Source organism: Anser cygnoides, chromosome 3, assembly GCF_040182565.1.
Source record: "Anser cygnoides isolate HZ-2024a breed goose chromosome 3, Taihu_goose_T2T_genome, whole genome shotgun sequence".
Lineage (NCBI taxonomy): Eukaryota > Metazoa > Chordata > Aves > Anseriformes > Anatidae > Anser > Anser cygnoides.
The window spans coordinates 17,932,532-17,957,758 of record NC_089875.1 but is presented as its reverse complement, the minus strand read 5'-3'; the positions used below and the strand labels follow the sequence as shown (position 1 = coordinate 17,957,758).

General features: G+C 42.4%; 2 protein-coding genes across 2 annotated transcripts in view; both read left to right on the top strand.

The window, feature by feature from the left end:
* The first annotated feature begins 17 nt into the window (after positions 1 to 17).
* On the top strand, positions 18 to 5,610 carry EPCAM (epithelial cell adhesion molecule). Its single transcript, XM_048078428.2, has 9 exons — positions 18 to 318; positions 819 to 923; positions 1,576 to 1,816; positions 2,110 to 2,175; positions 3,149 to 3,212; positions 3,578 to 3,679; positions 3,841 to 4,035; positions 4,455 to 4,496; positions 5,110 to 5,610. The coding sequence occupies exons 1-9, from the start codon at positions 255 to 257 to the stop codon at positions 5,149 to 5,151; spliced, it is 921 nt and encodes a 306-aa protein (XP_047934385.1). The 5' UTR covers positions 18 to 254; the 3' UTR covers positions 5,152 to 5,610.
* Positions 5,611 to 12,280: 6,670 nt separating this feature from the next.
* Positions 12,281 to 25,227, top strand: part of MSH2 (mutS homolog 2) — a 35,253-nt gene continuing 22,306 nt past the window's right edge. Inside the window, exons 1-6 of the mRNA XM_048078444.2 lie at positions 12,281 to 12,590; positions 13,706 to 13,860; positions 14,236 to 14,514; positions 14,858 to 15,004; positions 16,110 to 16,259; positions 17,343 to 17,476. Of these exons, the coding sequence (XP_047934401.1) occupies positions 12,371 to 12,590; positions 13,706 to 13,860; positions 14,236 to 14,514; positions 14,858 to 15,004; positions 16,110 to 16,259; positions 17,343 to 17,476 (1,085 nt within the window). The 5' untranslated portion in view covers positions 12,281 to 12,370. The remainder of the gene's footprint in view (positions 12,591 to 13,705; positions 13,861 to 14,235; positions 14,515 to 14,857; positions 15,005 to 16,109; positions 16,260 to 17,342; positions 17,477 to 25,227) is intronic.

Below are 25,227 nucleotides of genomic sequence, written 5' to 3'. Positions count from 1 at the left end.
ATCCAGTTTCGCCCAGGTGCGGGGGGGAGGGGGCGGTTTAACAGCGCCTGGCTGCCGCGGGAGGAGGTGCCGCTGCCGCCCTCTGCGCGTCTCAGGTGTAACCAGAGCCAGGAGGGTGCGGCGCGGCCATCCCCTGCCGAACCTGTCGGGCGGCTCACATCGCTCCCCGCCGCGCACACAGCGCTCGCTCTCTGCCCAGTCCGCTCCTCCGAGGCTTTCCGCGGCCTCTCCGCGCCCCACCGCCGGCTGAAGCCATGGAGCCGCTCCGCGGGGCTGCGCTCCTGCTGCTGCTGTGTGCCGCTGCCTGCGCCCAGAACGGTGAGTGCCCGCACCGCACCCCTCGGCCCGCCCCGCGCTTTCCCCGCTTCCCCAAACGGGGCTCTCGACCCCCGCGGGCGACCCCGCTCGGTCTCCGCGGAGCCGCCCCACGAGCCGGGGTGGTGGGCGCCCCGCTCCGCCCGGCCCCTGGCAGCGCCACAAAATGGCGCCCCCGCTGAGGCGGGGGGTGCCCGCGGGCGGGAAGGTGCCCGGCCGTCGCGTCCCTCTTCCCCCGACGGCTCTCGCCCCGTCCGCGGGACGGCCACGGCTGGGGGTGCCCAGCTTCAAAAAAGGGCCGGCAGCCGGTCCTGGTGCTTCGAGAGGAAAGTTCTCGCCCTTCGCTGGGGCCGCCGGGGTTGTTGAGGGTGCCTGGCGCCCCGGGTCCGACCGCCCCCGCCTGGTGAGGGGCGGCTGTGGCTCGCCTCGTCGCCCGCGGGGTCAGCCTCCGCCCCGCCTCGCCTTCGGGAGCATCCGCGCTCATGGCTGTGTATCTCTCCCAGATTGTGTTTGCCAGAAGAATAAGCGTGTCACCGACTGCGCGTTGGTTAACGGCGTCTGCCAGTGCAGCTCCATCGGCTCCGGTGTCATTGTGAACTGTGATACTTGTGAGTACAGACCGTTTGTCCTCTGCGGGTTTTAACCTGGGAGTTCTCACTACTATGGGGGTGCTAAATAAAAGTGCCCGCTACGGTGTAAGGGGGTATGTGGACATGCGCAATGAGCTCCTGGCAAATTACAATAGCAAGGGAAGGAAAGAAAGATTCTTCCTGGTCTTCTAGGTCAACTGGCAATGAACAATAAGCATGTCTGATTCCTACTGCGTAACTTGTGTGGATGTGTGTATGACTCCACTTCCCTGATTTCTTTTATTATCTGATCTTTGTCTAACAGAAAGGATTTCTCAAACGTTAATTTCTTGCTTCTTTCTAAGCATATATCGTAACTTTTCCTAGGAATCTAGGGGTGAAAGAGCCTTTTCTCAAAGCCTTACCTCTTGGTTTGAGGTAGCCTGTGAATCTTCTTCTGGGCGGAAGAAACCGAAACTGCCTGGACTTAGGCATTTGGTTTCAGAAGCTGATATGCTCCAAACTGTATTGACTTTATTCATTACCTACATCTTGGGTATCTGATCTTCCTTGTAATGGCTTCAAATACAGTTGTTTCTAAAGTAACCATGTGTGTTTATGCTTTTATGGAGTTTTGTTTTGTGCATGTGTGGTCTGAACTTGTAAAATGTGACTTTCTGGTTATTTTTAGTGACATCAAAATGCTTGTTGATGAAAGCAGAAGTAAAAAGCACAAAATCAGGTCGTCGGGAAAAACCAAAAGATGCATTTGAAGATACTGATGGTCTTTATGATCCTGAGTGTGAAAACAATGGTGTTTTCAAGGCAAAGCAGTGCAATGGAACCACCTGTTGGTGTGTGAATACAGCTGGTGTTAGAAGAACTGACAAACATGACACAGACTTGAAGTGCAATCAATTAGTCAGAACAACGTAAGTCTTTTCAGCAGGGTGTGCTGTGACCTAAAAGCATTCCTGTATAAGGTTCTGCCTTACAGAGGATTTATCTGTGTGAGTGATACACTGGGACTGAATGAACATGGAGCAATAAGTACTTGTTTACTGCCTTTTTTTTCCCTTTGGAAACAGTGAGATTTGTGGGGAGAGGGGAGGATATATATTTTTTTCCTCTCGTTGCTTCACCCACCTCCACCCCCCACATGAGATTAGATTTTTGGTGTACACTGTTTATATGCATGTGTTTTTAAGAATATTCATTGCTTCAGGTGGATCATCATTGAAATAAAACATACTGAAAGAGAAACTCCTCTAAACCCCGAGTCTCTGAAGAAGTAAGTGACCTAATGTACTTCTAAACAGCTAAGTGTTTAAAAGCATTGACAAATGTGTGAACTCACTTCTTTATAAGGCTTTTTGTGAGTGACCTATAGGTTCTTCATAAAGCTTGCTTTAATTTTATTGGAAACTAACAGTTTACATGGAAATGAGTCACATTTCCACTTAAAATTGATTCTGCCTTTTAATCAAGTCAAGATAGTAAAGAAGGTAATCAGGTGAAACTGCTCAAAAATTAAACTGACAGAGGGGAGGGACTTCATAAAAGAAGCAGGAGACAAAACATCAGGCTAGCTATATTTCTTGGCTAAAATAAAATTCTACCTCTTGTCAGAGGTCATATAGCTAGAAAAATGTGCTTGTAGCTGTGAGGGTTTTTTTGCGTATTGCTGGAACAGAAGTTTCTACTGTATTTGTGAAATCTTAAAACTATGTAAAGTCTTTTGATCTTCACCAGGGCATTAATTGTTTGTTTTGCAGTAAGTGCAACTTCACTGTTGGGAATTAACAGAGCTCTAGTACCTCTTAATGAGTATGCTGGGCCTGGCTGGGGTGGAGTTAATTTTCTTCGTATCAGCCAATATAGTGCTGTGTTAGACTGGTCACCAAAACAGTGTTGATAAGAATCAGTTAGTTATAGTGTAAAGGTCTCCTCTGTCTCTCCCTCTGCTGCCTCAGTAGGTTAGGGATGGGCAGGAGGTTGGGAGGGGAAACATCCAAGACAGCTGACCTGAATTGACCAACGAGATATCCCAGATCATATAACATCATGCTCAGCAATAAATCAGGTTTGGAGAGGGTGGTTCCAAAGTAGCTATTGCTTGGAGACTGGCTGGCATAGCTGTCCGCCTAGGGTCAATCCCCCACAAACAGACTGTGTGTGGGGGGGGAGAAATTGTACTACTTATCTGTAAAGTGATGTGTAAAATAGTACTGCTTTTAATAGTTATGGTTTTAATATCCTTGTAGATTCTTCAAAGAAACAATTGCCAGACGTTATATGCTGAATGGGCGCTATATAACCAATGTTATGGTAAGAGGCATATAATTTTTAGTGAATTATTCACAAAATAAAACTTCAGTGACTTTGAAGTTCTTGTTGCATGTACTGAAGTACAGATCTTAATGGAGGCTCGCAAAATAGTGTCATTGTTATTGAACGCTAGCAAATGACTGTATCTGAATTGAAAAATTGCATGTCTGTCTTCCTAGTCTATATATGAATTTACTTTGCTTCATCAGAAATGCGGAATTTGAACTGTTCTTTAAAAACTTTGCTTGAGAAGTACCATAAACTTGATTGAGAATGTTATCTCACAAGTCAGATTGTATTTTGCTGCGTATTTAGTAGTTGGGTCTAAATTAGCCCCTTTAATTCTGTACTGTCTTCTTCCCCAGTATGAAAACCCTTACATTACTATTGATCTGAAGCAAAATTCCTCAGACAAATCTGCTGGAGAAGTGGATATAGCTGATGTGGCCTACTACTTTGAAAAAGATGTAAGTGTCATGGGTAGAGTCTTCCAAAGACTAAATATGTATTGTGTTGGTGTTTGATAGTCTTAGAATATTCTGGCAAAAGCAAGTTAAACTATTGTGATGCATAGAAGAATGCCTATTACAAGGTGAACTAGCAAGTCTCTTTTGCTATCTGTCCTTAGGTAAAAGGTGATTCCATCTTTCTTAATGACAGACTGAATGTCAGTATTGACAATGAAGTGGTACCTATTGAGAAGACGGTGGTCTACTATGTTGATGAAATAGCACCAGAGTTTTCCATGAAGTCTCTGACTCCTGGCGTCATTGCTGTCATTGTAATAGTAATAGTAGCAATAGTTGCTGGAATTGTTGTTCTGGTAAGTTCTAACAAAGCTGCCAGGCAGAGTGGGTAACAGTGTAATTTGGGGAATAATATACCAAGGTAATTGGACTCTGATAGAAAGTCTTCTGCTGTAAACTAGCTGTTTGTGGGTTTTCTTTGAGACTCGGGAGTAGAGAGGAATTAGTGGATTGACTGTCACTGATTTGGGTTGTGACAGAAGGGTGTTGCATGGAAAACAAAGTATTAGGAAAACACATTTAGGCGGAGGAAGTACCTGTCTTGCCTCCTGGTTTAAGGTAGTCAAGAGTGGCAGACAACCTGTTAAATCTGGAAGGATGGGGAATGGGCAGTTTCAAGATCACAGTGCCAGCCAGATAAAGTTAAATGTAAATCAACACTTAAATCAAACTTAACAATTAATCTGTCCTTCTCTTACTCTTTCTTTCCTTACAGGTCCTCACAAGAAGGAAGAAAGGGAAGTACGTGAAAGCAGAGGTAACTTTTGTTGATGATATATGGGGGAAGTGGGGGGGGGTTGGTTAGAACCTAAACTTAGAAGTTTCTGCTGTAGGTTAATAGCTTGCTTTGGGTGCTTCAGATATGTTCGAGGGTGGTGGTGGGGGGGGGAGTGAAATTCTGTAACTAGTTTTGATCTCTGTATAGTTCACCATGTTGGCTCTGCATGTTAGTTTCAAAGGCAACTGGCAATCTGATGCCTTTCCCAGGATTTGGGAAGGGGGAGATGCTGGAGGCAAGTACTGTTTTTACATTTCTATAGCAAGGGCTGTGCAATCCACAGGAAGCACTGATAGTCTTGTTTTATTATGAAGATGTGGAGATCTTCAGGGATCTTCAGCTTCTTCAACTGCAAGGGCCTTGGGGTTCCTGTTGATGTGCTACTTTCCAATGGAATTGTGCTAAGGTGTAGGGTGTTTCAGCCCTAGGTACTGAGTATTTGTAGAGGAATCCAAATGTTGTAGCTGAATAGTCCAGTTGACAATTACCCCTTGCTAATGAAAATCTGGAATAAAGTTACTGATTTCTGGGTTCTCCTGTTGAGAAGTAGCACAAATGTTGATGTTCCTCAACCTATTTCCTCCTCCCCCAGGTAAAGGAAATGAATGAAATGCATAGAGGACTGAATGCGTAACTAAATCAGCTGAACACCAAGTAAGATTCAACCAATAAGAAAACAAACAGTGGAGGCATGGATCTTAAGAGTTAATATTCCTTGGATGGGGAGGCAATTGTGCTTGCTTAATGATTGTTAAAACAAAGCCTAGACTGACAACCATGCTACTACTTTTACTATTTGTTGAGAGTTAAATCTTAAACATCTGATTTTATTCAAGTCAAAGTTAACTACTACTCCCTGATTTTTGTAATGAAATGAGCTGTCAACTGCTGCTACTGGGCTTTTGGAGCATAAACTTTTAATGGTGGTTTTAACCTTGTGGAGTTTTTTTGAAGACTTTTTTTTTGTAGCCATGTCATGAATATTTGGCTCATGTATAAGTAACTGAACATGCCTTTGTTTTTATGGCTATTTGTACATATTTGAACTTACTGTAAGTTTTTTTATGACAAGCTAATAAAACCTTGAAACAGGCTTCTAATTATTCCATGTTGAAATGATGATTTGGTAAACTATCATGCTTCTAAATTCAGTAGTGTAATGCTTAAAGCAAGCAATCTTAGAATAGGTGAAAATACTTTTAGAAGCTCAAATAACAGCTATCTAATCTCTTGATAGCCTGATTCTTTTTCCTTAAAGTAAATTTTATGCTTTTTCTACTATTAATGTGCAACAGGAGTAAAATGATAACGTGGATTGATTGTATCAAAAAATAAACACGCTCTGAACATAGTAATTTCAGGAACATGTAGACTGCTCTTTCAAGTGGTACATATGTATTTATAATAAAACAAGCCTTTAATCAGGGGTAGGTTTTGGAGTGGGTAGTGTTGGCATCTGATCTCAGAGCTGGAAAAGAGCTAGAGCTCTTACACCCTTCACAGACTGTTTCTGCTTTTATTACTGTTTTCTGTCATGGAGTCTGACCAGACTTTAAAAGGCAATCTACCTCCCCAAACTTAGCATAAAATAGTTTGCTTTGGCAGTCAATAATCCTATGTAATGTATACTAGCTAGCATGTAAATAGATGGTCCATCCAGCATCTGATTTATAAAGGAAATGCTGTAACTCCTGTTGCCAAAGAAATAATGAGATACAAGATAAGGAATGGAATGACAAATCTGTTTATTAATGCAATGTTTTGTTCCCCCTCCCTAAAACAGGAAAAGTAGGCTAAACTACATACTGTGTTCATAAAATTAAATGTGGAACATAGCCTATGAGAGAGCTTGTGTATGTCTGCAACTTACAACAAGGAAGTTGGCCATAATTATGTCACAGGTCACCAGTATACCTTCTGCTTTCAGACAACATGGTAGCTATCATATGCTTGTGTTAGTTACTGTATTAGATGTTGAAAATATAGGCTTGTTACTGGTGGTGATCACTTCTAGGCTTCTATCATCTAGTGCTATGAACATACGGGCATGTGTACTGAGCTGCTGCAACCCATAGGTTTTGCCAAATTTTGATAAGCAGAGGCATTCCTATCAGTTTGCTCTGTCAAGCTGCTAGTCTTGCTAAGCACAAAAATCTAGTTGTAGGGGATTTACAGGAGTGCCTTTACCCCTTTTGGTGGGCGTGTTAGTTGGTGACAGTTCCTACAGGGCATTCTTTCTTTGCCAGTACATGCCGCTCCCTTTCTTCCATGGTGTAAAGGTAATCTGCTGAGCCATGCTAAATTTAATACAATTTTATAAGCTGTTTAATGAAGTCTAGTAAGGTTGTCTTTTGTTGAGTCACATGCAATCTTATATTTTCTTTAATGTCTACAGTATGCCATCATTACCATGCCTTCTCCCCATAGATATGCTAGTTTTTCCTCTCCTCCCTAGACTCCCCATCCCTTTTTCATGCTCTATTTTTGGCCTGTGGGATGGAAGGAGGTGCCATGTGCTGTGGCTGAGCTGGTGCTACAAATGTGCTGACTTGACTGGTATGTGCCTGCTGTGTGGCATGGATGTTGTCCTAGTTTGTTCGAAAACATTTTTCCTACAGTAGAGGAAGGCATTTCGATTTTTTTTTTCAGAGTGATTTTACTGTGTCTGTTTCTAAAGTCAGTTACTATGGTACAAGCATGCTGCTGCTTACCTGAAAATGGCTGTTATTCACAACTGATTCAGTAGTAGGCTTTTCCCTGGTTTCCTATCCTAAGTACTTTTATTGATCTTTATAGGTTTTTGTTTTGTCCCGTTTTGTTTACTAAACATGACTTGTAATGCAGCTGCATAGGAGTATATATGTATGGAGAAATGGAAGAAAAATAAGGGTAAAAAGAGGTGTTCTGCTGTGTATTATAGCCTTCTGTATCTAGAGAAGGCTAATGTACTGAATTTATTAAAAAAAAACAAAAAAACAGTATCACTGTGGTGGTTTTACTCTGGTAGACAGCTGAGCTATGCCATGACTGCTCTCTCACTCCTCCTCCTCAAAGGGAAAGAGGGAGAAAATAAGATAAAAAGGGCTCAAGGGTTGAGATAAGGACAGGGAGATCACTCAACAGTTATCTTCACGGGCAAAACAAATTCAGCATAAGGAGATTAGAGAAATTTATTACCTGTTACTAACAAGCTAAAGCAGTGAGAAAGAAAACAAAGAACACCTTCCCCCTGTCCACCTTCTTCCACCTCGTCCCCCTGAGCAGCAAGGGGGAGTGGGGCCTGTGGTCACTCTAATGCTTTATCTCTACCACTCCTTCACGTTCACTCCCTGCCCCTGCTCCATGTGGGGTCCCTCCCACAGGATGCCATCCTTGCTGAACTGATCCTGTGTGGGTTTCCCACAGGCAGCAGCTCTTCAAGAACTGCTCCCACGTGGCTCTGTCCCACGGGGTCCATCCCCCAGGAGCAAACTACTCCAGCACGGGTCCCCCACGGGCGGCAGCTCCCCCCAGACCCCCTGCTCCTGCGTGGGCTCCTCTCCACGGGCTGCAGCTCCGGCCCGGGGCCTGCTCCTGCGGGGGCTCTCCATGGGCCGCAGCCTCCTCCAGGCCACATCCACCTGCTCCACCGGGGGCTCCTCCACGGGCTGCAGCGTGGAGATCTGCTCCGTGTGGGACCCATGGGCTGCAGGGGCACAGCCTGCTCCACCAGGGGCCTCTCCACAGGCCGCAGGGGAACTGCTGCTGCGTGCCTGGAGCACCTCCTGCCCTCCTGCTGCACTGACCTTGGGGTCTGCAGGGCTGCTTCTCACTCCTCCCTCTCCCAGCTGCTGTTGCCCAGTATTTTTTCTTTTCTCTTTCTTCAATCTGCTCTCACAGAGGCATAAACAACATTGTTTATTGGCTCGGCTCTGGGCAGCAGCAAGTCCCTTTTGGAGCTGGCTGAAACTGGCCATATCTAACATGGGGCAATTTCTGGATTCTTCTCACAGAAGCCACCCCAGCAGCTCCCCGCTACTAAAACCTTGCCACATAAACCCACGACAATCAGATGTCAACTCTCTACATAGGCATATGATGTTTCTTTACAGAGCACTTTTGAACTGCTGGCAAAAATTATTATGGGAAAATGCTAAGATATTAAATAGCAAAATATTAAGCATTCTTTATTGCAATACTTCAGAAGTTGACAGCAAAGTTAAAAAGCAATTTTGTATTGCATCTGGTTTTGACAAGGTAAATATTTTAATACTTTTGTGTGCTTAATTCATTAACTTCCTTCAGTGAAGGAGCATGTTTCCTAAATCTAAAGTTCTACACAATGTTGTGATACCACATTCCTTCTCTTTTAATGTACAGGACATAAAGGCCAGACTGTAGATTTGTTAAATAATTTGAGGATGAACAAAAGAAATATTTATCTCTGTATGTACAACATGGGAAAGTAGTGCTTGTATAGGCAGGTGCAGATCTATTACTTTCTTATGAGTTATGCTAGTATGCATTTATATATGTAATATATTAACATTATTATTATTGCTGAGCAAAATTAAATGTTTATGCAAAACTAATGAGAGACTTTTTAGAAGAGGACATGCAAATAACAGGCTTGAGAAAACATGACCAATAAAGGTCATAAAAATTTCTTACAAAGACGTAAGTAATCCCTAAGCATAGTTTCCACGCCTACAAAGTGAAAGCACAGTGTCGAGTATGTAGGGTCTGTTGGTGATAGTATGCCCGTTACCCTCATCAACAACCATAATAAATGTGGTAAGACAAATAGCACTGTTCCTGAAATGTGTATTTGAATCTTTACCTTTGGACGCTGATTGCTATAAAACACAGAGGCTTTGAATTACAGACTGCTTGAAATAGCCCTGCAAAAAAAATCTAGGTAACTAAAAATGCTAGTAGCTCTGCTGCCCCAACTTTACAACTGATTCTGAATTTTATCAACTTCCTTGTGAGACTGCAGTTTGGCATTACAAAGATCCATTGTTAGGCATGCAGGTAGTCAGGCATGCTGTAGGGAGGCTCACATACAGGGAATAGTGGGTTCATCTCCACGGGAGTTTTATGGACTTTGCTAAAATCCTTCTTTGTTCTTATTTCTTAGTGCAATGGCAGACACACAAGGGGGAAGGTGGTAGATAAAGGAGGTGATGTATAATGTTAAAGGCAACACTTATCAAGTTACAGCATGTAAAAACTTGATACATTTAAGATGTTTTCGTTTTCCCTCTGTTAAGCCCTAAATGCACTGCAGAATCCTTACACATTCAGGTGACTGCAAAGTAGAGGGATGGCTGTGGCAAGTTGGTCTGAATAAAAAACTGCATACAAGAAAGTTAAAAGGTCCTTTACAAGGTAACAGCCACATTTTGTTTTCCAGCTTACATTAACTAACTATTCTTATCCCATTAATATTATCTTAAACCTCTGTTGCACTGTATGTGTGCACATGTGTACCAGTCACAAAATTTCCTGGTGACATCCCTAGAAATTCAAAAGCATTATTGCTGCCACTGATCACCGTTGGATACTAATTAACTGTTAGTGAAACAGGATTTATTTTTTTAGTGTTTAAAGGGCATTCATTTTCTTAACTGAAAAAAAAAATTGAAAATTTCTGTGTACGCTCATTATGCATAAAAAGGCAACAAAAGTAATGAAGGTCTAGATTTGCATACATTTACCATCCACCACATGCCTAACAGTTACACGCATCTTCTCGTTCTCGTCCCTGCAAGAGAGAAAGCAGCAAGTTTTCTGCTAGCTATAGCATGAGGAAGCAACCACCCTTCCTAATAGGCTGATGGTCTGCACTCAGACTTGTGTGGATCAGCCAGTGTGCAGACAGGTGGGTTAAAGAAATAGCCAAAGCTCAGAGGAAATGTGACTGATCCAGTGAAATATTGAAGAGCAGATGTCATGGCATAAAGGTTTCTCATGAACTGTGCTCACCACAAAGAACGCTAGTGGCAGGTTTAGGTGGTGGCTTTCTGTAAATGGGAGAGTGCAGTTCAGCAGAGCTGCCTGGAGCAAACTGCTGAAGGAGGAGGTGTAACCAGCCCTGAAGAGTGAGAATGAAGCACTTCAACACACAGCAATTACAGCTTAACAGGCATTATTATCTCTTTTGAAGGTGGCAATGAAGTCCCTTGAGCTCATCTCCTCTCCAAATGTTCATAAAAGTATGTTTTTTTTTTTTAATCTTCTTGTGCCATCATCTGCCTTATCCATATTCATCAATGTGTACAAAGAGAAGTAATCCCATCTATTTTGGGCTGATGTGGTTTTATCACCTCACTTATGAATGCCTTTCAGAAGGCTGCCTGTTGTGTTTGCTGAATGATAGTTATTTAGGCCTAATTTTTCTATGTGAGCACAGCCTCAAGTAAACAATTTTGGTGCAGGTGAATATCAGGCTAGGTGGTTTAGCTCTTCTGAAAATAAGTTTTGGAAAAGTATACTTACACATACTGAAAATAAATCCAATTGCCTCTCAAGAAAGATGCTGATTTAATAATTGTTCAGGACATAAGAGGAAAGAGGAAGATTTGGAGTTACAGCAAAGCCGTCAAGGTTCTCCTAACGTATTTACAGCAATGCCACCACATTTATAACTGAAAATGGGTTTCCAATTGTCTCATTAATTGAATCAAAGTAGTCATCTGTACCATAACCTGATGGGATGGGAGGGACAGGGTGCCTGGGGGCGTCACTTTGAAGGGGGACTGGGAGAGGGCAAGCCCCCAGCTGAGAGGTGTGGGTGAGGAGGTGGCCCCAGGGGGAAGCAAGAGACAGTCCTCACCATGCTCTGTGACATCCTAGTACTGCTGGGGTGGCGGCAGTGTGAGGCCCTGGGGCGATGCTGCAAGGCGTGTGCGTGTGTGAAGCTGAAACAGACCCTTGGGCGGCAGACGGGGTGGGAAGCACTGAGGTACCAGAGCACGGGCTGCATTAGCTTTTAGGAGGAAAATCTGAGGAGAGTGTTGGTGTGAGGAAAGCTGTTATCTCAGCGGTATGGCGCTGGTGTTTGGGTCGGGAAGGCCGAGGTGCCCCTGAGGGGACGGGCAGCTCGGGTGATGCCGTGCACGAACAGGACAGAGTGGGGATTGTGGTGGGAGACGCTGAAGTGCTTCTTGGGAGGGAACAGCCAGGGACTGGCGGGATGGACGGAGGGGAGAGAGGTGAGGTGGGAGAAGCTAATGTAGCGTGGAAAGATGGGAGGAAAGCAGTGGGAAGCGAACAATGGGAGTCAGAAACAAGAAGGGATAAGGACGCATGCAAGAAATGCTAAGGCATTTATTCAATTCTAAGATGTGTTTCGACTGTAGGCGATAAGATGCAGATAACTGAACTGGGGCATAAGAATCATGATGTGGAACTGACTGGAAAAAAAAAAAAACAAAACAACAACAAAAGCGATGCCAAACATCCAAGTGATTTCTTTTCGCCCCGGGGTGCGTTCGGGGCCCCCGGACACCGCCTTGCCCGGCGTTTTAGCGCAGCGCCAGGCCACCCAGCAGCGCTCTGCGCGCCGCAGCCCCCTGCAGGCAGGGCCGGGACCTGAGCGGCGCCGACGGCGGCGCGGTGCGGCCGCTCACGGGACCCCGCAGCCGCCATCCCCTCAGCGGCCCCTGGGGACCGGCGGGGAGGCCGTGACGTGCTGCAAGAGCCGGGCGGCGATTGGCTGCCGGCGGTGGGGCGCGTGCGCCGCTGGCGGGGCGGTGCGCGCGCGGTGGCGGTTGGCGGGAGGCGGCAGCAGCAGGAGCAGCAGGAGCAGGGGTAGCAGCAGCAGCAGCAGCAGCAGCAGCAGCAGCAGCAGCAGCAGCAGCAGCAGCAGCATGGCGGTGGAGGCGCCGCGGGAGGCGGTGTGGCCGGAGGGCGCGGGCGCCGAGGCGGGCTTCGTGCGTGCCGTGCTGTCGCTGCCCGAGAAGCCCGACACCACCGTGCGCTTCTTCGAGCGCGGCGACTACTACACGGCGCACGGCGCGGACGCGCGGCTGGCCGCCACAGAGCTCTTCCGCACCCGCGCCGTCATCCGGCAGCTGGCGGGCGCCGCGGGTGCGTCGGGGCCGGGCGGGGGGGTCTCGAGCTGCCGGTCCCGTCCGTTGGGGTCCGTTGGGGTCCGTGCCGGCCCGTTCCGCCCGGTCTGGAGGCCGGGGGCCGCGCGGCGGCCCAGGAGCGTGGCCTCCTCCCGGCCTGGGCGCTTCTGGCCTCGCTGCCTGGAGGTGGCGGCCTGCTGAAGGCCGCAGCGCCCAAGTGTAGCGGAGCAGCGTGTGGTGCTGCGCCCTGTGCTGGCAGGAGCGGGAGGGAAGGCGGTGAGAGGTCTCCAGGTGTTTGTGTCTGATCTGGTTCGCTGCGGCTTCACAGCAAGCGTAAATAAATGCGAATCTTCTTATTTTCCGACCTCTCGCTGCTTTGAAATGATAATTATTAGTCATTCCGAGTGGGGTGTATGTGACAGATAATGTAGGAAAGGATCTGCAGCAGACAGCGTGCTTCTGTTTACACACCTCTCTGTGTTTACACACACCTCCCCCCATAACCTCACACTGCACAACCGTCAGATGCGGATGACTGGTTGGACACAATAAACACCATTTATTAGCATCAGAGCACTGCCAGATTTCCATTTGTGGAGATGATTCCGAGACATTTTCTGCGATAGCTGAGGACTCAATGCTTGTGCAGGTGACAAATTGGTTAACAACAGTGAGATTCATATGTACGATGTCTCCATTCTTAGGTGGTTGACTCATGATGGCCTGCAGCAGTGAATAACATTTAATTACGTATTGCTTAAGATTTTCTCTTGTGCCTGCCCCTTGTTGCTTTTTTATTTATCTCTTTATAAAATAACTACTAAGAAGGTAGAGCTTTCAGACAACAGATGTAAGAGCATTTAGATAAAAGCATTTTGTCAGAAGAGGCAAACCTTAGTATTATCTTAAGGAGCTTAATGTTGCGAAGTTATATGGTGTATACTTTCTTCATGCTTAACGTTAATCAGTTGAATGTTGAGTTTTTATGTTTCATGGGCTTTGCGTGCTTTTCAATATCAGAGTAACGTCCACCACAAAGGCTGTTAGCTCTGTTTCTTGGGGATTTTGATTACAGAAAATAAACGTGAACACGTTATTCGGGCATCTAATAAAACTTTTATTTTTTTCCCCTAGGAAATCAGAAACTTGAAAGTGTTGTGCTTAGCAAAATGAACTTTGAATCTTTTGTAAGAGATCTGCTCCTGGTTCGTCATTACAGAGTTGAAGTTTACAAGAATAAAGCAGGGAGTAAATCTGTCAAAGAAAATGACTGGTATCTAGCATACAAGGTACAATTTTCTACCTTTTTTTTTTTTCTTTTTTACAGATGTGTGTGTGGGGGAAATTACTGTTTCCTGTGTCCTTCAGTTTGGAACTCTGAGATTTTCAGTGACTGACTGGTGGTAGGGTGGCAAATCATGTGGTCTGTTGTATATTCCAGTATTCTACTGCTGGAGGAACTTGTCATAGGTTGGGAGATTAAAGAAGCCAGAGGTAGTTCACTTTCTGTATATGATATGTAAAATTTCAATGGTTAAAAAAGTTAAAACAGCTGTATGTTCTGTATTAATGGATTTTTCTTATCTGTTGTTGTCTTTTTTTTTTTTTTTAGTAAGTTTATCTGTTTATCACACTCTTTAAAACTATATTTTTTCTCTAAACAGGGTTCTCCGGGAAATCTTGCCCAGTTTGAAGAAGTTCTCTTTGCCAACAATGATATGTCAATGGCTATTGGGGTTGTGGGGGTGAAGCTGTCTACTGCTGATGGACAAAGAGTTGTAGGAGTAGGGTATGTTGACACTACGCTGAGAAAATTGAGCGTCTGTGAATTTCCAGATAATGATCAGTTCTCAAACCTTGAAGCTCTACTGGTTCAGCTGGGACCTAAGGAGTGTGTGCTACCAGGAGGAGAGACTGCAGGAGAGATGGGAAAACTGCGACAAGTAAGGGAATTACCTGTGCTCATAGCCTTAGGCTTACAGCTAGACAAAACTTTATCTAAAAAGCTCTATCTCTATCTTTTTAGCTAGGTGCCGTGATTTATGGAAAAATGAGGAAGTGCTATGTAAACTTGAAGAAATTTTGGTTTACGCGTATAAAGTATATGATCCGTCTGACTTATTTGCGTTTTAATCAGAAAAAATTGTAAGGGTAAAATCTTGTGTCATTCTCTCTGCAAATCAGCAGTAAATAAATGTCTCCTCAGTGTGTCTCCCCTCAGGAGATGAAAATCTATCCGCTGGAAATTGAAAATAATTGATAACTGTGTCTGCTTATGCATGACAGGTCGTTCAGAGAGGAGGAATCCTGATTACAGACAGAAAGAAGGCGGAATTCACAACAAAAGATATCGTTCAGGATCTCAATCGCTTGCTAAAATCAAAAAAAGAAGAACAAATTAATAGTGCAGCATTGCCAGAGATGGAGAAGCAGGTGAGCATAGAGCACTGTTTAATGTGCCCCTGTTTTTCAGAAGCAGAGTGGTATATGCACGTGTTGTAAACTGATCTCTACCCTTCTTGATCCTGTTTTATACTCTATTCCTGCACTTCTGGGAAAGTACATTGTATAACCCATGGCATATTAAGCTGCATTCTTGTTGAAGTGCTTAGCAGTTCTGCCCTGCTTGACTCTTTATGTCAAAGTCAGATTCTAGGGGTTCTGGAAAAAAGTGAGGTATCAAATATCTCTTTAAAGTAGTAAACTAGTAAACAAATTGACTGTAAGCAGGAGGTATGTCCTATTCATAATCTGTCTACATGAGAACTCAAGAACAATCCTTAAATTAATTTGCATAATGGGCAAACTCATTTGGAAATAGAGTACTGTGTATGCTAATATTTTAATGTTTTATATCATCTTACGGCTCAAACATGCGATGTAGTGCCTGCATATCAACTGAGTGTACTTGTTCTCTTAGTCAGCTGTAAACAAGAGTTAATTTCCTTGAGATAAAACATGTTTTAATTTGTTTTAAAATGCCTTTGATTGTACCTTACATTTGCAATGAGCATCAGCAGAGTTATTCTCCCTTAATGTGTGATTTCATAACAGTTCAAAATTGTTTGAAGTCTGTTACAACTGAACAAGTCAGTAATGCTGCTCCCTCTCTTTTGTGCTGGCACTAACATTTGTAAGGCCATGTTGGTGAGCCAGATCAGATCCTTGTTCTGTCTGAAAACTAACCCTGAAACCATGTCCTCAGATGATCCATGGTGTCTTATTTACGTGCAATAACTCGTTTGTGTTCCCGGGCCAGAAATGTGTTCCTGGGCCAGCTGATAACAGCTTTGGAAAGCTGGCAAACATGTATTTTACATCTTAGTTTGTTTATCAGATTATGCAAATGTCTAGTTCATTTTTCTTGCACCTACCTAGAAAGGAGCTGCCATGCCCTAGAAAAAAGGAGTGCATCTGATATAATTGATATGGCTGAGAGACATTGCCTGATTGTATTTCTTGTAATTTTGTTTATTATCAAATGCTCCCAGATTCAGGAGTATTTCGAACTAGATTCTTTTTTTTTTTCCAACTTCAGGTCGCTATTTCATCTTTGTCAGCCATTATCAAGTTTTTAGAGTTGCTGTCGGATGAGTCTAATTTTGGACAATTTGAACTGACTACTTTTGATCTTAGTCAATACATGGTTCTAGATAATGCGGCTGTCCAAGCCCTCAACCTTTTCCAGGTAAGAAATGCACAATTGAATTGATCAGTGTTTGGCTGTATGCTTGTTTAGCTGTTGACAGTAGGACAGTAGTAGCCTGACAGTCAAGTCTCAGCTCCCCAGATCCTGATTAAGGATAGTTTCTGGTTTTTGGCTTTGTTTTTAGCTACCGTTGTATAATGTATGTTTTAGTTAGTCACTGTTACCACTGTTTTTGTTTGCTGTTTTTTTTTGTTTTGTTAGCCTTCTTTCAATGTAGAAGAGAAGATCATAAGAGAGGTAGGAAGTGGCCACAAACAAGTGTCTGCGTGTAAAATGCAGATATGGGAAGTCCCTTAGAAGTACTTGGTTGTAGCTGCTGAGGTGACTGCCTAAGCAGAGGAGGGAATGCTTTGACTTCCCTTTGTTTTAGTCTGAGAAGTTCATGTCTCCAGTGGCAGGAGCAGACTTGGGGTGAGAGAAGAACTCTATAGTTGGATCATATTATGATAAAGAACTCCGAAGTACTGTTGCTTTCTACAGTCATGCTGGCTTTGGAAAAGAGAATTGAAGTCTGAATTAGTTCATATTAAGGAAAGAGGAAGCATATGCCAGGAGCACTGCTGTTGGTGATGGAAATGGAGGGCTGGCTGCAGCAGGTAGACCAATGAACAAGATGGAATTTAAGAACATTCCGAAAGCACCATGGCGTTCTAACTGGGAATTCTAACCCTTGAACCAAAGACTTGTTTCTGCCTTTTTTTTTTTTTTCTTTTTAAATGGACAGGATTACCCCCCCCCCTCCTTTTTTTCACCTTACAAAGAGCAAACTAGCAAATATGTTTTCACTTTTCCTATTCAAAGGAATGACCATCCAATGACTAGGCACGTCTCTCATTTTTCTGATGATTCAGCTAGTATCAAAATACTATTCATTGCTTGCCATGTTCCAGGGACCAGAGTGTAGCTGCTTTAATGCTGTGCTGTTTCATTCGATTTTTTTTTTGATGGTGCCAAGTTGTCTACAGAAAAAACTCTCTGATCTGTATTTAAGTAGCAAACTTGAGTGCCATTCGGTGGGTGTCAGTAAACTTCACTAACTCTTTTTTTTTTTTTTTTTTCCAGAGTTCTGTTGAAAATGCTAATACTACACAGTCCCTATCTGGTTTACTAAATAAATGCAGAACCCCTCAAGGACAAAGACTAGTTAATCAGTGGATCAAACAGCCACTTATGGACAAGAATAGAATTGAAGAAAGGTAAAGGTGTTGCATGCTTCACAGACGTATGCAAATTAGTAACTATTTCACAGAAGTCTTTTTCTTCTTAAGCAAAAAAACAAAAACACACACAAAAAACAACCAACTAAACAAAAAATGTTTAACGCTTGCTGTGTTAGAAATGGTAGCTGAAAGTGTGCAATCTTCTAACATACTGTAGCTAAACAGAGCAGAAGGTCTTTTGCTCTATGAGATATATAATGACAGCTCACTGCTGGATTAAATACTTTTACAATTATGACCTTTTAGAAAGGAGGTATATATTTAGATGGTCAAATAATTAATGCTGCATGCTAAGGCACTGCAGCAACCACTTTCTAACTGTTCTTCATACTACAAATGCTCAGTCTGTGTAATGGTATCCTGATGCCACTTCCAGTTTACCAGTGAATAAATTAAGCAGTAGTGACCTCTTTGTATTTCTAGAAAATACTTTTGGTTGCAACAGGACACACTTAACCATATCTTGCCTAGATATTGTGGCCCAAGTATGGTCTTTAATCTTTCTTGACGTTTCATACTGCCACCTGTCACCATGTGTCTGCCCTACCAGTAGAGAGCAGTATCAGTTGATATGAAGCTTTACAGAATTTCTCAACTCACTGCTAAGATTGTACAACTAATTCTCAGTCCTCCAGAAATGAAAACTGCAAATGCCGTATTCCCACAGAAAGTTTGCATGTGTGTTTATTTCTTGATTATATTCACCACACAAAGAAAGCATACAGTTTCTTTTAAACTTCTACTGAATATAGCTATTCCCCTATCACCTAAAACTAAACTTGATGCAACTCAAGTAAATGGCAGGTTAGTGCGTTTCAAGTGCATTTCATATTTCAGATAACAGCGTATATGAACGTACCTGTAATGTCTTGAGCTTTAGCACAGATCAATACTGCCAACAATGACATTTTGGCTTGTACAAGGGGATGTTTAAAGAAGTTATACAAACAGTAGTCTTCTCTCTAGTTTTACAGACTGAATCGTTTGTCTTTTTTCAACAAATGTATGCGTTTTCAAATCATTTTAGGAATGATGCCTAATAACTTAATCAAAACTTGCTTAAAACTCTTTGAGGTTGACATGAAATATTTGTTCTCAGATTTACTGAATGCTTTATCTTACTCCTGCATGTGTTACATAGCTTTAATTGTTAGTTCTTGGTTATATGGTTAGGATCTTCTACCTCTGTCGGTTCTGGTTCCTGAAATCCATGACAACTTTAATTTTATGGTTATGCTGGTTTTAAAATTTTGAAATTAGTTACTCCCATTTGTGGTTTTCTTATGCCAGAGTAAACATTGGAAATTTTAACTTTTTTATCAGTCTTGTTTGCTGCTTATTGTGCATCAAAAGTCCTGCAAATCTGGAAGAAAGACAGTGTTTTCCTTATAAAGTTGGGGTTAAACGATAGGGGGCAGAAAATGTAACTTGTACTGTTCTGTAGAGTTACGATCATCTCTACATTCTGTGTTGTGATTCTGTATGGCTGATGGTGGTTGTATTTAGCAAAAGCTGTATTTAAAGGAGGAAGGGAGTAGTTGGGTGGAGTTAACATCAGTGAGGCTTGTAAAGGTTGGTGTATCCAACTTTGAAACATTTTAAGGAGGTCATTGATAACCTCCTGTATCTTGCCTAGCCACAAAACCACCAGGGTTGCAATTTATTGAAAGTAGTGTCCATAAGTACAGACTAAAAGAAAAAATAGTCGTACCTTTCAGTTTATTCTGCAGCATTGCTGCATCATAGCTAAGCTTGTCTGAACGTGTCTTTCTTTCAAGGACTGCTTTAATGAATTTAATTATTTGGCCTCCAGATAAAAGCAATGTATTTTACTCATAAACTGCTGATATACCATCCTCCTAATCTTAATGCTATTCAGAGTGTGTAGGGCTGTTCTTTTTTAATTCAAAGGAACAAACATAAGATAAATTGTTAGTTGGACTGATAAGATGCGTTGCCAGATTTAAATATCTTTTCAAATATTTGTGATAGCCAAGTTATCTTTTGTATGCTGCACTGTATATTGTGGTTGTTTTAAGAATTCAGAATTTTCACACAGTATAATTTTAGAGCACCTAGATAGTTAGCGAAGAAAATATCTGGATGTCTGGTCCTTTACTGTTCATAGAAAACCAGTGCTTCTTTTGTTATCAAGGTGGGTAACCGATTATTTCTTAGCTTGAATGTCTGTCACAATAAAGCACCCCATTTTAAAGCACCTATTGCAAGCCTCTTAGCAAACTAGCCTAAACTATCCAGGTTTGACTGATGTTAGATGACATTGTTTTGGAGTAAGCCCATTGTTTTTGCTTACCCAGGAAGTATCTTCACTTAACTTTTTATTTCAGAAGTGTAGAGTTGGATGTTTGACGGTTTATTTCAAAAACTCGAGACTTTTGTAACCCTCTGCTAAGGCCTGTAGATGGTGCAACTCATCTTTTGGAGCTAAGTGGGTCAACTTTCAGTAGTTTGTAACCTGCAACGTGGTGTTGCATTTATGGTTAAATGGAACACAGTTGTTTTATCAGTAATCTGTATTAACCATCCATACAGGATACAGTAACAACATGAATTAATGTATGCAGTGCAGGTGCTTCAGATAACAAAGTTTACCTACTGGAACAGCTTCTAATGAGAACTAAGAGAACAGAGGTTCCTGGTTCTTGTCTGTCTTGAAAGACGTGGGGTTCTGCCCATGTCTGTCTGGTTTTCCATGATTAAAAAAATAATGATCGGTCATAAGTATGCAAGAGACAACACTGCTTTCGCCATACAGTGAATTCAGATGGCAAGTACATGAGGTTCTTACTCCTTTTGTAGTCAGCATATTTTTGAAATTAGAATGTAGTTCCAGAGATGGGAAATGAAAATTGGATTGCAAATATGTATATTAATTGGGTAACATGGTTTAGTGAAGTACAGCAAGCAACTTCAGTAGGTTTTGTTTATTTTTTCAGATATAAGAAAGTTTGAGAAATGCAGAAGAATGTAAAATAGTGCTTGTTCTGTTATTATATATATATTTATTATTACTTTCTGAGGGAAACTATCTCTTTCTGAGTACAAAATTGTATTTTTACACAGCACGAATACAAGGTTCCATCAGACCTTTTTAGTCCTCAGTGTATACTGTGGCTGTGTCCTGTAGCAGAAGAGGTGTGGGGGTCTCAGTTCCACAGGAGTTACAGGCTGTATTAAAGGATTGTTTTCTATTTCAAGACTGTTTTGAGCTTTTTTTGCAGATTTTTGAATACCTATGCTGCACGAGGACCAAATTGGAGAAACCAATTCTATATCTAGCAGAGTCAGAAAGTAATAGATTTAGGGAACTTGAGGTGAATAAAGGTCTAGCAGGGTAAAATCTCCCTGTTCGTAGAACATTCTCATGAATTGATCTTAAATGAAAATTGAGGTAGCAGCTTGTTTAAAAATGGAAAAAGTAACTTGTTGCTAGCTAGCGTAGGAAGACTTTAATTCCTTTCCATGCTTTATTTAGTCATGCTAAATTCATCCTGTCATATGCTTTCTCTAGCAGACAAATGGAGGGACCGAGTTGGGTAATCCATGTGGGGTAGCTCAGCAGGGTAAGTGTTCGCAGTGCCCTGTAAGAAGCTGTATGACTGGGGACTCGTCTCAGGTGCATTTGAATTCTTAACATGGATGAGAAACGTCCAGCTGAAATGAAAAGTCTGTGGGCATTGCAGGTTTGTGATCTCCCTCAGATCACAGAAACGTGATCATGTAACTGCAGTGCTGTAACACATGCTCTTTATGGAGGTCAGACAGGGAAGGTGGAAGGGTTGTGCACTTAGTCACATGGTCTGAATTTTTGGGTAGACCTGTGTGGTGCCAGGAGTTGGACTCGATGATCCTTGTGGGTCCCTTCCAACTCGGGATATTCTATGATTCTAAGGGTTATGTCTCTGCAGAAGGTGCGAATGTGCAGAGCTCTGCTGTAGAGAGGGCAGCAGGCTTATCAAGAGCTTATGGGTCAGAATTAGGAAGAGAACAAGGTGGGGGTGTCAACAGAGAACATCTGCAGTGGATGTGCCCCCAGGTGAGGAAGTGGACAAAGCTGCCTTTAGATAACAAGAAGGAACATGATCGTAGGCTCTGGCTCTCTTGAAGGACTTGAGCCACACAAGAGTGAGGCATGGTGCTTAAATCTCATATCCTGGTGGACAAGTCAGCAGTGTGCATTTGCAGCACTGAAGGGTGACCATTAGGACCACTGGGCTCCATTAGGAAGAGCAGATTGAGGAAAATCATTGTTCACATCTACTTGGCAGCTGTGAGGCTGCATCAAGAATACCATAGCCAGTCTGGGGCTTTGCGTTACGGGCGGACTGGCAAACGGGAGCCAGGCCAGCAGAGACACCAAGGAGGGCAGTGGGCTGGAGCATACGGCGGTATATGAGGGGAGGCTGAGGGAGCTGGCCTGTGGCTTGGAGAAGGGAAGGCTAAGGGCACCTTACTGATGGTTTTAACTACCTTGTGGGCAAGTGTTACAGAGAAGGTGAAGCTAGGTGCTTATTGTAGGGGTTCAGCAAAAGGATGAGATGAAACAGAGATAAGTTGCAACAGAGGACATATGATTTGGATATAAAGAAAAAAAATCTTCACAGTGAGTATGGTCATTCTGTGGAACGGGTACTCAGAGTTTGAGGGATCTCTGTTCTTGTTAAATGTTCAGCTGATACTAGCCCCATTTTGAACAAAGACTGGGACTATAGGCCCTGAATTCCCTTCCCACATACTTTAGTCTGTGATAGAAAAGAACGCCAGAGTAATGAAAACCTAACCTACAACTGTCCCTGCAAAGCATTACAGGGAGGCTTTGTTTGGTTTGTTGCTTTGGTTAGCAGCTTTGTAAAGACCTTCAGTACTTTTCCAAGTACAGGCCAGTACTTCTCTAAAGCAACGGACTGATTTCAGGCAGTTAAATTAGTAGGTGGTGGCCTGTGCCCTCATGAAGGGAGGGGAGAATATGAGCAGCTTGGAGGTTTGTCTAAATGACTTAATTAAAATGCACTTCAGCTAAACACTGGGAGTGCCTCCGATACCTGCAAAGATGGTTCTGAAACACAGGTTGAATCTGAACAAACTGGAAGACAGAAGTGTAATTTGATATTGTCATGCATATCATAGCGCAATAAATATTTTGCATGAAAGAAGTTGTCATTCCAGTGCTATGTAAGTGGTGTTGGCTTCGCAGTAGGCCTCTAGAAATGTTAGAAAAACATTACCTTTGTCATTTTAAAAGTTATAGTCTCTGAGTTCTCTGGTAACATGTTTGGAACTTGAAGATCTAACATTTCTTTAATCCTTTTCCTCCCCTTGAACTATGCACCAGTACTCTCTGTGTCCAGCTCTTCAGCCAATTTTTGATCCACTTCATTGTATGCTCAACCAGCTCATAATTCAACATCTTCTCTATGAAGATCTTATGGGGGACAGTGTCAAAGACATTACTGAAGTCTAGAGGACAATCTCCACAGTTCTCATCCATCAGGCTGGTAGTTTCATTATAGAATCTTATGAGGTTGGTCAAGCATGACTTCCCCTTTATGAATACGTCATCTACTCTTGATGTTTTTCTTCTGCTTCATGTGCATGTGGAATTGGTTTCCAGGACAGTCACCTTCCTAGAGATCAAGGTGAGTTTGACTGTCCTCTAGTTCCTTGGGTCCTCCTTCTTGCCCTTCTTGAAGGTAGGAGTGGCGTTTGCTTTTTTCCAGTCTTCAGGCACTTATCCCAGTTGCCATGGTTGACCGAAGATTATAGAGCCTTGCAAAGATTATAGCCTTGCAGTCATATCTGCCAGCTCCCTGTGCACTTGTGAGTGCATCTCGTCATGGCCCATAGACTTAAGAACATCCAATTTGCTTAAGTATTTCCTGACCTGCTTCTCTAACACCAAGGGTATATCTTCCTTGCTCCAGCCTTTTACTCTAGTCTCTGAGACCTGGGATTCCTGAAGGCTGCTGTTGTTGGTAGACTGAGGCAAATCATTCAGGATTTTTTTTTAAATCACGGCCAAAGTTAATTAAGTTTCCAGTTTAAAGAATGAATAGTCTACTCTGTGGCGATAAGAAAACTTTCACTATGTATGTGTGCAAAGCTGTCTGCTTTGTAACAGTGTACTTGGTGATTACTGTTTTGAATGTTGCGTACAAGAATATGGTTTATTCTTCATGTAAGAACTATGAACATACTATTTTTTTCTGATCTGTTTAATTTATATCCACAAACATTGGAAAGGTGACGTGTAAGGAAACTGCAATGGAAACTTTATGCAAGATAGTTTTGTCTTGACATGTAATTTAATTTCATTTAGCATGTATAAAGGGTATAAGGGATTTGTTTGCATACATTTTAGAGTTTTTTTGCTTTATGGAATGAATGCAAATGAAGAAATACATGTCTTACAGCAAAGAAGTAGAACTTGCATGGTATGCTCTTTGCACAAGTTTAAGGGTTAGCAATTTGAGAGAGTATTAGTATAGATGGAGTGTAATAAACATAACTGCTTAATTTTAGTAATATATGGAAGCTAGCGAGCAGTAAATCATTAAATAAAAATCATGGAAATTCCTTTCCTGATCTTTACCTAGTCTTTAAAGACCATATAATAATGTTGTTTCATCACTGGATCCCAAAATGCTGTATTTAATTAACCTCCCCCCGCAATGTAAAGTATTATGCTGAGAAGCAGCCTTAGCTGCTTCCCACCTTCAGTTTCTATAGAAGGTTTTGGGTGGGGCAGTTTCACTACACAGGCTTTATGAATTTGCCCATGACTATGCAGTACTTGCTCTGTTGTCTTCATTGTTCTTTGTTATGATTTGAAAAATGGAGGTTTATTAGAAATTCTGAAAACGATGTTCATTTGTTTTCTAGAAGCCTAAATATTGCATTGAGGGTACAGCAGCAGTGTTCAAAACGTATTGTGAAACTAGTTGTTCTTGTCTGTATTTAAATTAGTAAGTTGCATTGTATTCATGCCCTTAACACTTGTTCACAGCTAGTAGTCCTGTATGTAGTATTGCCTTTGGTGGTCTTTGGCGGTCAGAATTCAGTGTGATTTTTTTTTTTTGGTTTTGTTTTGGTTTTTGACTCTTTCACATCATGCAAGCAGCCTGCAACACTGAGAGAACTGTTTTGTAATTCAAATCAAAAGATGTAGTCATGCCTCCCCAAATGTGGATTGTCATCATTTCCCTTTTTATTGGCACTGGTGTTCGTGTGGCTGCTTAGTTCATCTCTTGATGGGGAATTTAGCCTGCTAAAATAAATAAGGGCATAATGTCATGTAACCTCTAATCCAGTAAAACTAGGCAGTTGCCAAAAGGGGCAATCCCATTTCTTTCTGGCCTTCTGGCTCTGCTGTTCCCTTCTTTTGGTCTGGCTATCTTGTAGGTACAGAATAATTTGATTTGTCTTATTCACTTGATGAAAACTAATACATGAAAAAAGGTTGAAGGATGTAATCTAAAATTAATCCTTTTGCTGCTCTGCAGCTGGTCCTTGGCTTGCTGTCATCATAAACATGAAAAGATTAATATCTTAAATGCAGATCAGGCAGTGCCAAAAGCCCGTTCTTCACATTTAATGATCTGACTTGTAAGAGTTTGTTTTCTGTTGGTATGTTGACTTTTTTAAAGCTCACGCTTAATTAGCTTATATTGTAAATTGGATTTCAAAACTTACTACATGAGAATTAATTG

Excerpts from the sequence above, each read along its gene's own strand:
- EPCAM (XM_048078428.2), top strand. The coding sequence starts at position 255 with ATGGAGCCGCTCCGCGGGGCTGCGCTCCTGCTGCTGCTGTGTGCCGCT. Across the intron at positions 2,176-3,148 it reads AACCCCGAGTCTCTGAAGAA|ATTCTTCAAAGAAACAATTG; the intron begins GTAAGTGACCTA and ends ATATCCTTGTAG. Across the intron at positions 3,213-3,577 it reads GCTATATAACCAATGTTATG|TATGAAAACCCTTACATTAC; the intron begins GTAAGAGGCATA and ends CTTCTTCCCCAG.